At 38.0% G+C, this 15,518-nt stretch overlaps 2 protein-coding genes across 3 annotated transcripts in view; one reads left to right on the top strand and one right to left on the bottom strand.

The window, feature by feature from the left end:
• The window catches only part of ANKRD27 (ankyrin repeat domain 27), a 45,587-nt gene extending 35,778 nt beyond the window's left edge, over positions 1–9,809 (top strand). Inside the window, exons 21-29 of one of the 2 annotated variants that reach the window (XM_030457516.1) lie at positions 2,215–2,259; positions 2,432–2,554; positions 3,033–3,230; positions 4,372–4,491; positions 5,057–5,218; positions 6,114–6,222; positions 6,561–6,642; positions 7,154–7,226; positions 8,065–9,809. In XM_030457516.1, coding sequence (XP_030313376.1) covers positions 2,215–2,259; positions 2,432–2,554; positions 3,033–3,230; positions 4,372–4,491; positions 5,057–5,218; positions 6,114–6,222; positions 6,561–6,642; positions 7,154–7,226; positions 8,065–8,340 — 1,188 coding nt within the window. In that variant the 3' untranslated portion in view covers positions 8,341–9,809. The remainder of the gene's footprint in view (positions 1–2,214; positions 2,260–2,431; positions 2,555–3,032; positions 3,231–4,371; positions 4,492–5,056; positions 5,219–6,113; positions 6,223–6,560; positions 6,643–7,153; positions 7,227–8,064) is intronic. The other variant, XM_030457515.1, reaches the window with a different exon arrangement.
• Positions 9,810–10,410: 601 nt separating this feature from the next.
• PDCD5 (programmed cell death 5) lies at positions 10,411–14,480 on the bottom strand. Its single transcript, XM_030457520.1, has 6 exons — positions 14,348–14,480; positions 13,234–13,274; positions 12,578–12,639; positions 12,060–12,151; positions 11,765–11,836; positions 10,411–11,378 (listed from the first exon to the last, which is right to left on the bottom strand). Exons 1-6 carry the CDS (start codon positions 14,411–14,413, stop codon positions 11,331–11,333), a joined length of 381 nt encoding a protein of 126 aa, XP_030313380.1. The 5' UTR covers positions 14,414–14,480; the 3' UTR covers positions 10,411–11,330.
• Positions 14,481–15,518: the final 1,038 nt, after the last annotated feature.

Genomic DNA, 15,518 nt, shown 5'->3' with positions numbered 1-15,518 from the left:
TTAGGTTCTTGGGGTTAAGGACCTTTTCCTGTAATCCAGCTTTAGTTCATTTCTATCTGCTGAGTTTTACATAGGTTTACTGCTCTTATTCATACTAAGCAAAGAGTCAAGGACCTAATCCTGAGAGAGCTCCATGAAGGGAATACCACTGGAAGTAAAGGGAAGCTGATAAGGTTAGTTTTCCAGACTTTGAGGCTTAAACCATGGATTAAAGGGATGCAGTTAGATCTTTATTAAACAATACTGTTAGTAAATTAAACTCTTATCTTAGATGAACCAGTCATGGTGTATATGGCTTGTTTAAAACTTGAGAGGACAAAAGAGCCAAGCACATAAATTGGAACTTCCTCTGTTGGAAGTAACAACTCCTTGCACAATTTCTGTTCAGCAACAGAAAAACTGAGCATGCAAGTGAATTGTAGTGGATTTGTTTCATCTATTTTTACATCTAAAGGAGAGTACTTATGTTTCATGGAGGAATGAAGAAGCAAACTGGAAGGATGGGGAAGTGCATGTAGCAGACATTTTGCTCTAAGTATTCCTCATAAATTATCTATAAGCTGCATAACAGATGTTGTATGCTTCTCCACTGCTAGGGCCTGAGGCAGTTTTTAGAACTGTAAGGAAGTTGCTATTTTTGGAAAGAAATTATCAGAGCTTGTGTGTCTCTTTCTATTACTGTTAGGCATCTTGAATGTGGTAAGACTGGCTCCTGAAAATCAAGATCTTTATATTCTCCAGTGACATTATCCTGTATGATTAGGGGAAATTTAGGAGAGGTACAGATCTCCTTAGTATATATAGTTCATTTTAGAAGTATACTTGTAGAGATTAGGATTCAGCTCACCCAGCTTTAGATGTCTGAAAGACAATTGTCTAAACCTAAGACTTCTATTTTCCCTCCTTAGTCAGTGGACAGAAATCAGTATCTTCAGAGAGGAATTAATCTCAGACATGCTTAGTTTGACTTGAGTTGCACTTGAGTGTCATTTGTTGTCTGCATTCTGTTCTGTATTTACAGGAGGGAGTTTAAAAGAATAGCTAGGTTTAGACAGCTAACTTTTCATAGATATTCCAAGTTAAGCAAGAGGAATCCTGCCTTGAGTGTATAGTGCGTGACTTCAGGGAACAACTTTGTTTACACAGCAGCATCTTTGGAGATGATGGCATGGTGCAATAAAGCTGAAACAGACTTTCACAAATCTTATTAAATGATTCTTCTTATTGAATCTGCAGACACCTATTGATAGTACTGATGGGCTCTCCCCGCCCTTTTACTGGCACCTATCCAATTTCTATCAGGTTAGGTATCAACTCCTTCATGTGAAAGTAAAGAACCAGGGAGATAAGTACTCTGCTTTCATACATAGTCAGAGGGATCAGGGGATGGCATCAGTGCATTGCAGAGCAACTTCCATCTCTTCTTCCCTCCATTTCTTTCCCTCTGCAGAGCTCTTGAACATGATACCTACACCAGGCAGTCATGCTCATGCATTAGCTGGACTGAGCACAGACATACTTAATTGGTCTAATGCTTATCCCCTGGAATAACTCTGGGTTGAAAAGACCTTGCTTTTGCTAACCCATGCACTTTGTTATTTATATATTTTCATATTTTAAGTAAGAAAACATGCCATTCTTACATTCAAGTTAGATTTGTAAATGTTTTTAACATAAGCCAGTAATCTGACATACACGAAGCAAGCAACTGGAAAGCATCTTTAATCTTAAACTGTTGTTTCTGAAGTAGCAAAATAAAACATGCCACACTTTGTGCTTCTGGTAGTGTGCAATAGCACAGCATGAGTCCAAACAGTACTACTGTTTTTCAGGATAGAGATTTGTCTTGAGTAGGGATTTTTAATGGTAGATTCAAATGAGAAATCTATGATGAGCTGCTGCTGAAGAGGCGTAATAATGTATAGCAGCTTACATGTCTTTGTTTTTGTGTCCTATGTGTCCTCTGTTTAGGTAAGTGCTGTTTATCTTGAACTAAGCAAGTCAGAGATCACCAAATGGCCACAGGCCTTGCACAGCTTGTGTATTTCATAGAGGGAGAAGGTTTTTTCTTTAACACTTTAGGCACAGATATGAAATGGACCAGCAGTAATCCTACTACATGAGCTTAGGAGGTTAGTAAAGGACACAGGATTTTCTGTGTGCAATTTAATAACAATACTAACAAAGCAAATAAATTGTTTTCTTCATACCTAGGTGGAAAAACTCCTGAGAGCAGTTGCTGATGGAGATTTGGAAATGGTGAGTCTTAGCGTGGCTCTTGATTATTATTGAATAATACCAGGAGGTAGCTGTAGTCTTCCTGAGATAGCCACAAGTCTATGTTCATGAAGTCTTACTTGTCCAAATATGTAGATTTATTAAGACATGGAACCTTTGGGCTCTGTAAAGGAGGACTTGCTTTTTATGCCAGGTTCGTTATCTCTTGGAATGGATCGAAGAAGACTTAGAAGATGAGGATGACACAGCTAATACATCAAAAACAGAATTCTGCCATCCATTATGCCAATGCTCAAAATGCGGGCCAGCACAAAAGGTTGGGATATTCATTCTGTAAAAAAAAATAAACAATTTCTATTTTTGTAATGTAACTTTTAGCTCTAGGGAAGTAGCTTTCATACTGCCCAACACCTCTGCATATTTCTAAATAGCAATTAAATATATACAGATCGTACCAGAGTTCATCTGATGTAAGGAAATTGTTGAAAATTTTGGATACAGGAGCAATGTTCAAAGACTTGCTCAATATCTAATGGAGTGAAAAAGCTGAGGAGTTTGCTTTTAGAATATGTTGACTGCTGTCATTAAGGTTTGGACAACTTTGAATAAATGTGAAAAATCTTTTTCTAAGCCTCAGTTTCTCCTGGTTTTCTTTTATAGATTCCATTGCTAACTGTCACAGGTTATCTACTCATCTGTTAGTAAACAGTTTAGCAAGGAATGCCTGCTAATGCTTGGTCTGCAGAAAGTTGCATGATTAATTATGTAGTTTTGCTGTGTATTCTCCTCAACAGAAATTTGGAAGAATCTCTGCTAGTGGACTTGGAGTAAATGTTTCAAATCAAGATGGTTTTACACCATTGCATATGGCTGCACTGCATGGACACTCTGAACTTGTCTCTCTCTTGTTGAAACATGGAGCCAGTGTCAGTGCCAAGAATGCAAAACATGCAGTTCCTCTTCATCTAGCCTGCCAGAAAGGTCACTTCCAGGTATCTGAGCCTCTTCAGAAATGCAAACTATTTAACACTTAGCTGCCAACAAAAAGTTGTTTTGTGAAATTATCAACAAGTGTAAACCAAACAGTGAAAATTAGTTTGGTGATTCTGTTTTTGTTTTCAGTGTCTGAAATCTCCAGACAGAAATGGGATCTTTCAACTGAAAGAGATTCAGTAGGCACCTTTTCTTGCTAAATGACCTGAAATAATGTTTGAATGAAAATGCTATGAATAGTGACTGCTGTACATCAACCACTTTACAAATACCTTGTGCAGCCCAATCTTAAGAATTTTTTCTCATCCCTTCTGCCTTCTGTGTACATTGGTTGATGCAAAAGATTTGGTATCTTCAGTAGCTGCAGTATTAAATATTTATTGTATCTTCAGCTTGCTTAAGTAGATTATGGGACCAGTGAAGCTCTGAGGGTAGCAAAAAATCTCATCCCTGACTTCAGGTCAGGAAAGCATAAGCAGTAACAAAACATAAGCTGGTGTGGGGAGGATATTAATACAGGAAGGGAGTAAATGAGAGGAAAAATAATGAACATGAAGAAGCAGGTGCAGACAGGCAAATGGGAATATGCAGAAAAGTGGAAAACTAGGGTTTTAAGAATAAGGAGCTGAAGACTGCAAAAGGAAAAAGAAATCCAGAGAATTGTGAAGGTGATGGGGGGATAAAGCACTAGGGAAGCAAGAAGAAAATTAGATTAGAACTAAAAGTTGGAGGTTAATGAAGGTTCATTAAGTATTTACAACATGAACTTTCAAGTGTTCTAATGAATTTGGAAAGGGGGAAAGAACATTGTTGCTGTAGTGGTTCGTTTTTGATATTTTAAGTTACTCATTTTGTGTGTTTTTCACATACCTTGGGTTTTATTTTCTGGCCTTTCTTTTCATTACTTAAGGGTTTTTGTTGTTTTGCTTTGTTTTTAATTGTATAGTAAAACATGAAAATCAGTAGGATAAGAAGAGATGATTGTGGGTAGCATCTGTTTGACAATGATGAGGCTTGTTTTCTCCATCCTTTTTTCTCCCATCTTTTCATTCTAGTTTAAAAAAAATAAAATTAAAAAAGGTAGAGGTGGTATGACTATGGTTAGATGGTACCTTAAAGAGTTGTTACTATTTTCAATAGGTGGTAAAGTGTCTGATGGATTACGATGCTAAACAAAACAAAAAGGATATATATGGAAATACACCTTTGATTTATGCATGCCTGAATGGTCAGTATGAGACTACTGCCTTGTTGTTACAGGTAAGATCACTAAAACTAGAACATTCAGAGTAGTATTTCTTACACGATACATATACAGTACTCAGGATCAGCATTTTTAGTTATGCATTTCTCTGTCAAAACTACTCGGGGGGGGGAAATAAGAGTATTTGTAGTCTCACTCCTTTCAATCCCTTCCATTCATGATTATGAGATAAACACTACTGTTATACAGCTAGCTGGTTTTATGTAACTTTTTTTGGCAGGTGCTAGGTTTGGTTGCCTATGATTCTATTGCATAGGGGGTTTTGTGTTTGTTTTGTTTTTTTAATATCTTTAATCTTGGAATATATAGTAGATACATGCAAAAATTAGCTGATCCATGGTATTGTGGCTACGAGAGAGGAGGAAATAATGTGATTAGGTAGCTTGTTGTTGAACAGGTAATTGCTAGCATATGCTTTTTGTGGTTGTATATGGCTATAAGGCTTCTGTTGTATTGTCCTCATTCATACATTGAAAATAAAAGGAAAAACAGAATAGTAATGTGCCATCTCCATTTAATGGTATTCTGTCTTTATAACTTGAGTTTTATCTTACTGTCCAGCATGGAGCTTCTGTTAACCTTTCTAATGCCAAAGGAAATACAGCCTTGCACGAGGCTGTGATAGGAAAGAATGAAGCTCTGGTAGAGTTGCTGCTTCAGAATGGTGCAATGACACACTTAAGGAATGAAAGGAACTGTACCCCTGCAGACTGTGCTGAGCCGGTGAGTGCACAAAGCTGATTTCTAAGGTTGTATTTTCCTTATGTTCCATATGCATAACGTTGGAAAAAAACAAATGCAACTCTTTGTCACAATGATATTTGCCAAGACTTTTGTATTTAACAGTTATGCATGATACAAAGATAAAGGGCTTTGCTTATTGTACAATGTGGTACCTGTGGCATATGAAAACTTTTGTGTTTCTAAATTAAGTTATTCTAGACAGAAAGAATGAGCCTAGAAAGAGTGAAAACACATACATGAATGAAAATGACATTAAAATCTATGTGACTAACAGCAGAGAGAGCAGAAGAAATGTTGAATGTAAAAAAATGAACAGCTTTCAGTGATCAGTTACACTGCTAGAAATCTTCCTCATTCCACCTAACATCTTTTGTACTTCATGCCTTTGACTACCTTTTATCTTGTAATCAATAACTGTAATCCTCCCCCTTTATTAACAGCAATAACATAAAATGTAGCATTAAATGATAAAGAATTATTTCACTCTTTCCATTATTTGATGCATGGTCCTTAACTTTATGTGCTTAGATAGTCTGAGATGTAATATAATGACTACAATATTCTGTACTGAATCAATTTTACTACATGTCTTACCATTTAAACTGAAATTAGCTTATCCATAAATAATGCAGTTTGAAATAATAGGTCAAGACTATGAAGTCATCACTTGGGTACAAGGCAACTTGTGGAAGACTGATTTGGTCCCTACTCAGAATTATATGATTTAAAGTTTGCACTTGTAGTGAACTATTTTTGTGTAGCTTACATTTATTTTGGCAGCAATTAGAACACTTTGCATAATCCAGAATCCTAAATTGTATTCATGTTTTGGCTTTTATTTTTCTTTAATAATGACGAAAATGTAAACTTTAAGAACTCAAATATCATTAAGTTACTGGAAACAGCACCAAGCTACGTACCCACAGCAGCAGAGAGAGAAAAGGAGTGTGAGGAGCATGCTGCTATCAAGATAAGAAGAAAAGGTACGTTATATGTCAGCTGCTATGAGTAAGAGGAATTTAGGAATTCATGGGTGACTACATCAAATATTTTATATAATTGATGTACATATATTTCAAGAACAGACAGCAACAGAAATCTTTGCCAGTCATGCTAATCAGATAAAGAGTTCTAACTCCTCCATTTTAAAATGCTTTAAAGTTTCCAAAATTGCCATTCTGATTCAGGTTATTACTAATATGGGCTTACTGTAAAATTTTAAATCTAATGTCAGTAGATACCACTTTTCAGAACTGTTTTTTTTTAATTTTTAAGTTTGACTCAGTTGTAATTTTAGCTGCCTGTTCTTTTAAACCCTTAGTGAATTCTAAGCCATGTGAGAAAACTGATGATGCCATAAGCAGACAACTTCAACTGGTCCAATCAATTAACAGATTTAACAAGTAAGCATAGAAGCTTCCTCAGAAGTATGTTTATTGTTTCCCATAAGTGAACAAGAAATACAAGTTAATAAAGCCCAAAAGTGTTAATCCTCCTAGGCATGCACATTCACATAGCCAAACAGATGTTCTTGGCATGACCTACTCATTGGTGGTGAGCAGCAGGGACCTGCTGTGCAGCAGGAGGGAAAAGCTGGCTGGTGAAATACTACTTGCAAATGTATTTAAAATAGTTTTTGCAGTAATAGTTGGTGTACCATAAATTAAGAATTTCAGAGCCATATTGTTTTTAAAATATTACTGTAGTGCTTCACTCAGCAGTTGTAGTTTGATAATTTTAAACATTATTGTATGTTCTGTGATACATTACAGGAGATACTAGCAGGCTGTCATTTTGAGGTGTTCTTAGAGTAGCCTTTCTGTGTGGAGGTAATGCCACCTTGTGGATTTTCTGTGATCAGTCTTTTGTGTACAGACAGACAGCTAAATTTAATTTCTTGAAAATATTTTTTAGAGCAAAACATTTACGGAGAACAATAACCAGAGATAAAAGTGTCCCTAATTTTGACTACCAGTTATTGCATCAGGTAGGTGGAAATATGTGTTTGAATTATTTGTATAATACAGCAAATCTGTTTTGTCTGCTATTAACTTAGATATATAAAGCAGGATTTTTTTTTTTTACTTGGCAAATCCTGAAATTATTACTTCAGTAAAAGGGTATTATAATTAATCTCTGTGTTTAAAAATACTGTAGAATATCTGTCATTAGCATGCTTGGATTCTCTTTTTTCTCTTAGTTATTTTAGCATTTGCAGAGTGGCCAGGAAAGTAACCCACTCTGAAAAGCAAAAATCAGAAGATATGGTAATGGAAGAAGAGAACAGATGGAATGATCAAAAGGAGTCTTCAAGGGGTGTTGGGGGGTGGGTGTCTCTTCCCTGACAGATAGGAGCTGGAAGCTGGAGCTGAAAGGGGGGTTTTACCTTTGCCTTCAGCAGTGCCTGGTTGAGCCTGACTGTATTACAGCTTCCATATTTCTTAATCATGAAAGAAATGGCTGTTAATTCCAAGTACCTTGAGACTTACATTACAAAAGGTGTTTTTAGAAGAGTTTGGCTGATACTGGGAAATTGCAGTGAAACCAAGTTTTGGAATGGCTTCATTACCTTTTCATCTCTGGTACTCATGTATGTGTAGCCTGGGGCAGGTTGGCCTTTTATTGTTTTCTCAAATATATAGACCAAATACAATTACTGGTCTACAGACTATGCTGTTCCTAGGCCTTGGCTGTGTTCTCAGTATAAAGAATGCCCATAAAATTAATGTGATAATTATATTCAAGAAGCACTTTGTTCGTTTTACATCTTTGTAGTGAAGAAAGTAGTCACTGCTTTTAACCTACGTTTTTTTCTGTCCTCACAGTTAGCTATTAAAAGCTTCGATAAAACCAAGTTAAAATCTGTTGAAACCCTGGACCAGGGTGAAGCTAAGGTGATTGACAGAGGATGCAGCAGTGAGTTTGTGAAACAGGATGATGTGATAGAAGTTCCTCACAGGAGCAAATTAATGCACCGGAGACACAGTGTTAATGTGCCACTTTCAGCAGAGAATGTCAGCGATAGTTTAACTAGCCCTACAAATCCAAGTATTTCACAACCAAGAGACTGCTGTGATGATGACTTTCTTTCACAACATTGACAACGAAGTGTGAATTCGATGTCAAAAGCTGTGGAACTAGGTGGTGTTAGTTTCAATTACCCTTCAGTATGTATCAAAGAATTCAGCAATCCTTTCAAACTTGCCTTCAGAACAGAACACAAGGATGGATTACTCTTTAGCAGGAAGAGAATGCTCTAGCACTTTCCAAGACTGAATCCTCTGTTTACACTGGAGGTAACCATGCATGCAGATCACTACTGATCTCGACAAACAGGGATGTACTGAGATGTAGACAGCAGAATTACTTTCCTATTCTATAAGCACTTATTAAAAAATTGTATGTAACAGTAAACCAAACCAAACTCTATTGTATTTTTCAGCCACCTGCTTTTTTTTTAAAAGTCTTTGAATAATTTTTGCATTTTCAGTTTTTATCCCTACATTGGAGAAGTATATATAAATGTATATATTTATATACATAAAGATATATTGAATAACAAGGTATTTATTGCCAGAGGTAATCAAAATATATTTTTGTTGTAATGTTAGCAACCACTATATTATATATTTCTATATATTTCAGTAGTTGGGAAAACAATAGTCCATAATATCTGTGACACCACATTAGAGATTTATACATGCTACTAATGTGAAGGGGTGTAATCCTTGCTAATGCCTTTGCAATGCTACCCTGTATGGGAGCTGCAAGAACATGTTCTTGTACAGGAGCCAAGGTACTGAGAAAAAGTGGAGAATGCTTGACAAAGCTAAATATTGGACTTATTCTTCGCAACCTATTAAAATAACATATATATATATATAGCTATATATATATATATGCAGAAGCAAGCAGGTATAAGGACACACAAAATGGATGAAGTTGGGTTGTTGCTTGCAAACATGCACAAGTGTTCGTGATTCTGAACCTGGCGACATCTGCAGACAAAACTGCTGTGTAGGAGCCTGCTCAGGCCTGCTCTTCAAAAAGGAGAAATTCCAGTGACAAAAGGCACTTCTCAGATCAGTAAGCATTTGTTAGAATAAGTCAAATATTATCCTGTTCCTAGAGGTGATTACTGAACAACTGAAAGCTTGCAAGTGACTATGAGATGGCTGCTTAGATTTGAACTTCATTTTTTACTGTTTCAGTTATGGTAGGAAGATGTGTAATGAACACAAGCCAGGTTTCTTTTATTCTTGGCTTATCATATCAATCTTGCAATGTTTTTTTTTTCCATAAATTATTTGTATGAATAATTATTTTTCTTTTAACTGTGGTATTAGTAAACAGCCTGGCAAAGTACAAAGCTGGAAGACATACTGGTGACTTTTTTCAATTAACTTTTTAATCTACTAAGTAAAATGTGCAACAGGTGTGCATATGGAAATTTGAAGAGGAGGGTCATGTGTTTATTTTTCTAATAATTTATGAGTTCATATGAGTTTTCTAATGTGCCTTGGATTTGTGCCAAATGATGGAAAGAAAAACAACTAGTAAAATTACTCTTGAAAACACTCTTTTCCTTGAGTGCTTTTTTCAAAGCGTTGAGTCTTTTACACAGATTCCCTTTTGTTTTTGTAGGCATTTGAAGACTTCACTTTGTGTCTATTTACTCTGAAGTTCAATATGACCTTATTCTCTCCTACAGTTATGGATTACTATTATTAGATTGTGTCATTTTGGAATGAAGACATAGAAGTGTACAATATAGAAGTGGAACCAAACATTTTCCCTTAACTGCCTTCTCTAGCTCTACTTGCCATTTATTTAAATAAAAAAAAGTAGGATGGATGTTCTATTACAAGACAAAAGACAAAGAGGAAAGAGATGAACTAGTGTTTTTCTTGTGATGCTGTAAAGATGATCTAAGTCACTTATCCTTACCTGTGGGAAAAATTTTAAAACCATCTATTGCTACACCTTGGCTTGAAACTCTTCACACTGCTAAAGGGTCATTGAAGAAATTTAGTGTACACCTCTGTAGTATTCTTGAAGTTAAAGAATCCCAACTACAAAGAGAGACGTGCAAAATGCCCAGTGTAGTCCAAATGAAACAAAACCAACTGTTTAAATCACATTCACACAAGATGAAAGACACACACTAGTGCTCACTTTAAACAATTTTATTCTGTTCAAAAAAACACTGCAGTTGGGACCATACATTTTCCTATTAAGTCAGAAAAGGGTTTTGTGGTGGTAGAGTGTTTATCAGCATGTTACAGTATTTAGCCTACTTATTTCCATAACCATATTTCTGAATAAATGTACAGCACAGGTTCAGTTTTACTTTATGCATGCAGGACTTGCAGAATGGTTTAGGAAGAAGATCTGATTTTTTCAAGGTAAGAAGCACTCCAGCCATTTGATAAAAATGGAGGTAGTTTTAATAATATATGATACCAAGTGTCTGAACAGTGCTGTATTACACAGTTAACTTGCTTTTTGAGAGATAGCTTGATTATATCATAGGGGAATGGTTCAATTGTATTCTGGTTACAATTTGTCTATACACACTGCCTGGTATGAAGTTCTCTGATCTGAATTCTACTTTGATACTTTATTTTCTACATTTGCAGCAATGACCTAAGAGCCAGTGAGCTGCTGGACAGGCTTCCTTCAGGGGTTCTGGAAAACTGGATTTAGAGTTGGGAGGTAAGGCTTTAAACTCCTGGAGGGAGTGGGTGTTTTCAGCTTTACACTCAGCTCCTCCTCATGTTATGGTATATCCAATAGCAGCAAGTTAAGTGTGTGCAGCTGCTGAAAACTGTAGCTTACACACTGAGTAAGGGGCAACAAAATCCTCATGCTAACAAATCCTCAAGCTTTTTATACTACAAAAATGTAAATTATAAAATCCCCTTCTCAGATTTATCTTTAAGTTCATTCGTTGACTTTTTCGTAAAAAAAAACCAAAAAAAATAAAACAGAAAGAAGCGTAAACATTTTCAGATCTTGCATTCTGCCTGATAACAGTATGTCTGTTGCCTTCTTCCAGACCTTTTGTTTGGCTGACAGTCTTACAGTAGTATTAATAGTCATCCTCTTCATCAGAATCCAATACTTTCCTTCTGTTGAACTAAAATGAAATATATCAAATGAAAATAGAAGGGTCACAGTAAATCCAACATAAAGCAAGCTTTTCAAACTGCACACATTTGACACGGAATACATTATATAAAAGCATTCACCCCATCACTAACCACTCCCCACTCCCCTCAAGTCCCTGCCTGCAATAATGGTACAGGACAGAACATGGTTGTCTTCTCACCACAGAACAGATATTCCAGTTCCAGTGCCTGTACATTATACTATTGATAAGGATTTAACCCCAGTATTTAACAGAAAATAGCATAAGACGTGGTAAATACGAAGCTAAGTTCTACCCGGAACTGAAATGGTCCAAAACATGCAATTTTCCTGCTCTGTTATACCACAAGATTTTATTTAGGAAATAAAGCTTACCTTTACTGTTGTTTTCTTTTCTGTTTGCTGACTCACTTTTTCAAGTATTTCTATCAAACCTTGTTCTGATATCTAGGAAAGCACAAGAAAAGCAATAGAAATACCTTCTGAGAAATTTAGTATCCAGTAACTGAATCACACTTTCCCTTCTTACAAAAGGTGCTTGATGGTATTATAGTATTTAGAAGTTTTCAGTTGCGTTTTCCAGTTATTAAAAAAATCTCTTTTTTTTTTTAGAGTTTTTAGGTTTGAAAATGGAATATATGCAAGAAAGAATTACAGAAAGGTAACTCACCTTTCCAGGTAGCTGTCCAAATCTTGCCATCTGTATAAGATAATTCTCCACTGCTTTTGCTTTGTCTGGTTTTACAAGTGCTAAATTGCTTACTGCAAAAAAAATCAGGCTCAGTTAGTTTTGTTTTAAAACATACTGAATTATCTTCACTAGCAGCTAACAAGAAACAAATGTCCCCACAAAACCATCTTCTTCATTCCAGGATCATGAAATAAATTTTAAAATGGCATTTTTTTTTATATAAAATAAAGATTTAAAATAGTTATATTTATTAATTTTAAATATTTGTTCCTAATTAGTTAACTAATTTTGGCTAACTTTTTTAAAATTTCCATTACCATCATTCAGATGTCAGTCAACTCCTCTGTGCCAATCACAGACATCTCTAGCTGAAAATACTTTTATTTTTCCACCAGTGTTTTTCTAGTCTGGCCTCTGTACAAGCACATGCTTGATTTGAGCAGCACTGGAGTACACTAGATAAAAATTTTTTATTAGAAAGTGACCCCAATACTTACGTCTTGCACGAGCTGCTTGATCAAGAACTTGAGCTAAAATAGTATTTCTGATCTCTGCTTCCCTGTAATGAAAAATAAACCAGACATTATAAGTGGGATTTCAAATACCTAAAATAATATGCACAAGCCAGCAAACTACAGAAGACATTCAGCTCCTGTAAAGGACTTTTTGAGGTCCCTTCAGCCTTACATTTACATGACTACTCATTATTTCTTTAGAATTTTTCAGTAACTCTTTGTATACTTATAATATTTGACTAAGTATTTGCAAAATTGGAATTTTAGTTTACACATTTTAGTTAATACAAACTCTGGTTGTGTGCAAAGTCCAGCTCTTCAGACTCTTTCAATTTTCCATTTAGTTCAAATTCTGAACTCTGTTTCCACACTAAGCCCGGACATGAATAATTTTATTCACATTTTTAATTTCAATAGATGTCCCCCCAAAATAAAACCAATTAGGAAAGCATGTTCCCACTGCACTAACAGAGCCAGACTCATCACTCAGGCAAAACTCCAGTAATTTATTTTTCTTATTTATTTTTATTTCACAAGAAAAAAAAACCAACAGGTGAGTATTCAAAGGAAATTAAAATACTAAAAAAAATTCATAATTACTACAATTAAAACTAAAATTCATTAGTTTTTATTTTTACCTCTGTTTTGCTTCCTGTTGTGATGGATCACCAGCAGTATCCTAAAGAATGAGATTCAAAATAAATATAATCATCCAGAACCATGCCACAAGGAACAGTAAATATTCCAGCAGAGTCAATGTAAGCTAAACCTGCCTGCTAGACCTGCCAGGCCATGGATGAGATCCTGAAAATAAGAACCTGCTGCCCTAGCAAATAAATATGCCGTACTACGCTTTGCTCACAAAGCAGCGATGCAAACTAGAGTGATGACACTACTGCTGCTGGATCTGTCCATGGATTGGTACAGGTCTAGACAGGGAAAAGTCTCATCAGGTCTAAGTTAAACTTTCCCAAAGCCCAGAAAATGGGTAAAAAGCAGTTAAAACCCGTTAAAAGTGTACTAAGGACAAATGAAAACCAACGTAGAGATTTGTAGTTATCAATACAGAAAAAGCCACAGTAATAGCATAGTATTCTGTGGCTAACACAGGTAGCTGACTATTCAGAAACAAATTAAAAAAAAAAAAAAAAAAGAGAAGACTGAACTTCATGTTGAATCTGCACCTCAAATTTTATAGGTAACTTTTCAAAGTGTGAAAGCAGGCTGGGAAACACTGCAAGGAGAACGCAGCTGAGGATAACTCAGATGCCTTCCCCAGCACAGTGGCACAGACTGACAGGATGCACTTCAGCCCCGAGATGTCTGTAAGGACTGATGAGGGGAAGCCGTAACATTGGGAGCGCCAGGAAAAATGCTCGGGAGAGGAGGAAGCAGCTACGTGCCCGTCCTTCAAGGCAGCAGCCCGGGCCCCGCGGCGGGCAGCTCCGCAGCGCTCTGAGGCGATGCCGCTCGTGCAGCAGGGCCGGGGGGGCCCCGCGGGCCCTCACCCCACACCCCCGTAGGTCGCTGGTCACCGAGGCCGCAGCCGGCGACGCCTGCACGGCCGGGCGCTTCCCGCTTCACCCCAAGCCTCCAGCCGAAGCCTTTATTCGCCGAGAGGCCTCAAGGCGCGCCCTGTCCTCTCCGGCATTCCCGGGAGGAGGCCACGACACCCGCCCCACAGGCTCGGGCGGAGGGACGGCTCCCCCCCCCAGCTCGGCCCGGCAGCAGGGAGCGGGGGCACGGCCTTACCCCGTGCTTGGCCTGCAGCTCGGCCAACCGCTGCTGCCTCAGCGCCTCCAGCTCCTCGTCCGCCATGGCTGAGGGGCGGTGCCGCCGCGCCAGGCGCTACCAGTCCGCCGCCGATCGAGGGAGCGAGAGAGCGCGGGGCGGGGTTCCCCCAGTGCCCGCCCCGGCCTCGCCTCACGACGCAGCCGCGCCCCGCGGTCACCGCTCTCTCCGCCGGGGCCGGAGGACCGAGTTGTGCGGGGATGGAGGTGGTAATTCGCCGTAGGATCCACGCTGCGGTAGCGCAAAGCGTTGCCCGAACTTCTGGCCCAGTAGTGTGCCTTTGCTTTACAGTGTCCCGGTCTGCAAGAGCCCTCCCGCCGTTCTGGTGATGGCGGCAGCTGAGGCAGTGGCGCTGCGAAGGGAAAGTTGGGGAAATTACAGCCCCTTTTTTGAGAGAAGCTGAGGCAAGGAGCCCGAGTCAGGCGAGGCCGGTCCTGCCTGTTCTCTGGTGCCGTGTCTGTGAGGAGGCAGTGCCGAGTGGTCATGTTATGCCCGATCATAACATGACAGGAACAGCACCGGTTTGGGATGTCCATCTGTCTGTATCGTTGTCACCTGCTACTATTATCACAGCCAGTGGCACTGTGGCTGTGTCTCCTACAGGTCATTAGATTTCCTAAAAAAAAGAAAAAATGACTGGTGCTTCTGCAAGCTCTGTTCAGCTGCGGCTGCCCAAGAAATAACTCAACGTGCTGTGACCACTGCTTCCAAGTTCAATTCATAGTTGGGAATTGGGACTAAAAAAAAGCATGAAATAGGGTAACTTCCTGCCCCTCAGCTGCGGTGCCTGGCTCTGTCTCTCGAACCTAAGAGTGCAGAAAGCTGGCAAAAGGTATTGGCCTTGATCAGACATCACTCTAACAGGAAATTCAAAGTGACTGTCACCGACAAACTCACATGATAGCTTCAATCTTGCATGACTTTGACATCTCAAAATTCAGGTTCTAATATTGGTCAGTCACGCATTCTTATTTAAAGAATGTTTGGTTTTCCTTCATACTTTTAAGATTTAATTTAACCAAAGAAACAACTTGAACACCAAAAGCTGTTCTACCAGGATAAATAAGCCATAGCTTTCTAAAAATAGAGGTTTCTATATATGTATATATATATTTGTCTAGCTTTAAAAATT

Source organism: Calypte anna, chromosome 11 (genome assembly GCF_003957555.1).
Source record: "Calypte anna isolate BGI_N300 chromosome 11, bCalAnn1_v1.p, whole genome shotgun sequence".
NCBI lineage: Eukaryota > Metazoa > Chordata > Aves > Apodiformes > Trochilidae > Calypte > Calypte anna.
The sequence above is the reverse complement of the archived record's forward strand: the minus strand, read 5'-3'. Positions and strand labels throughout refer to the sequence as shown.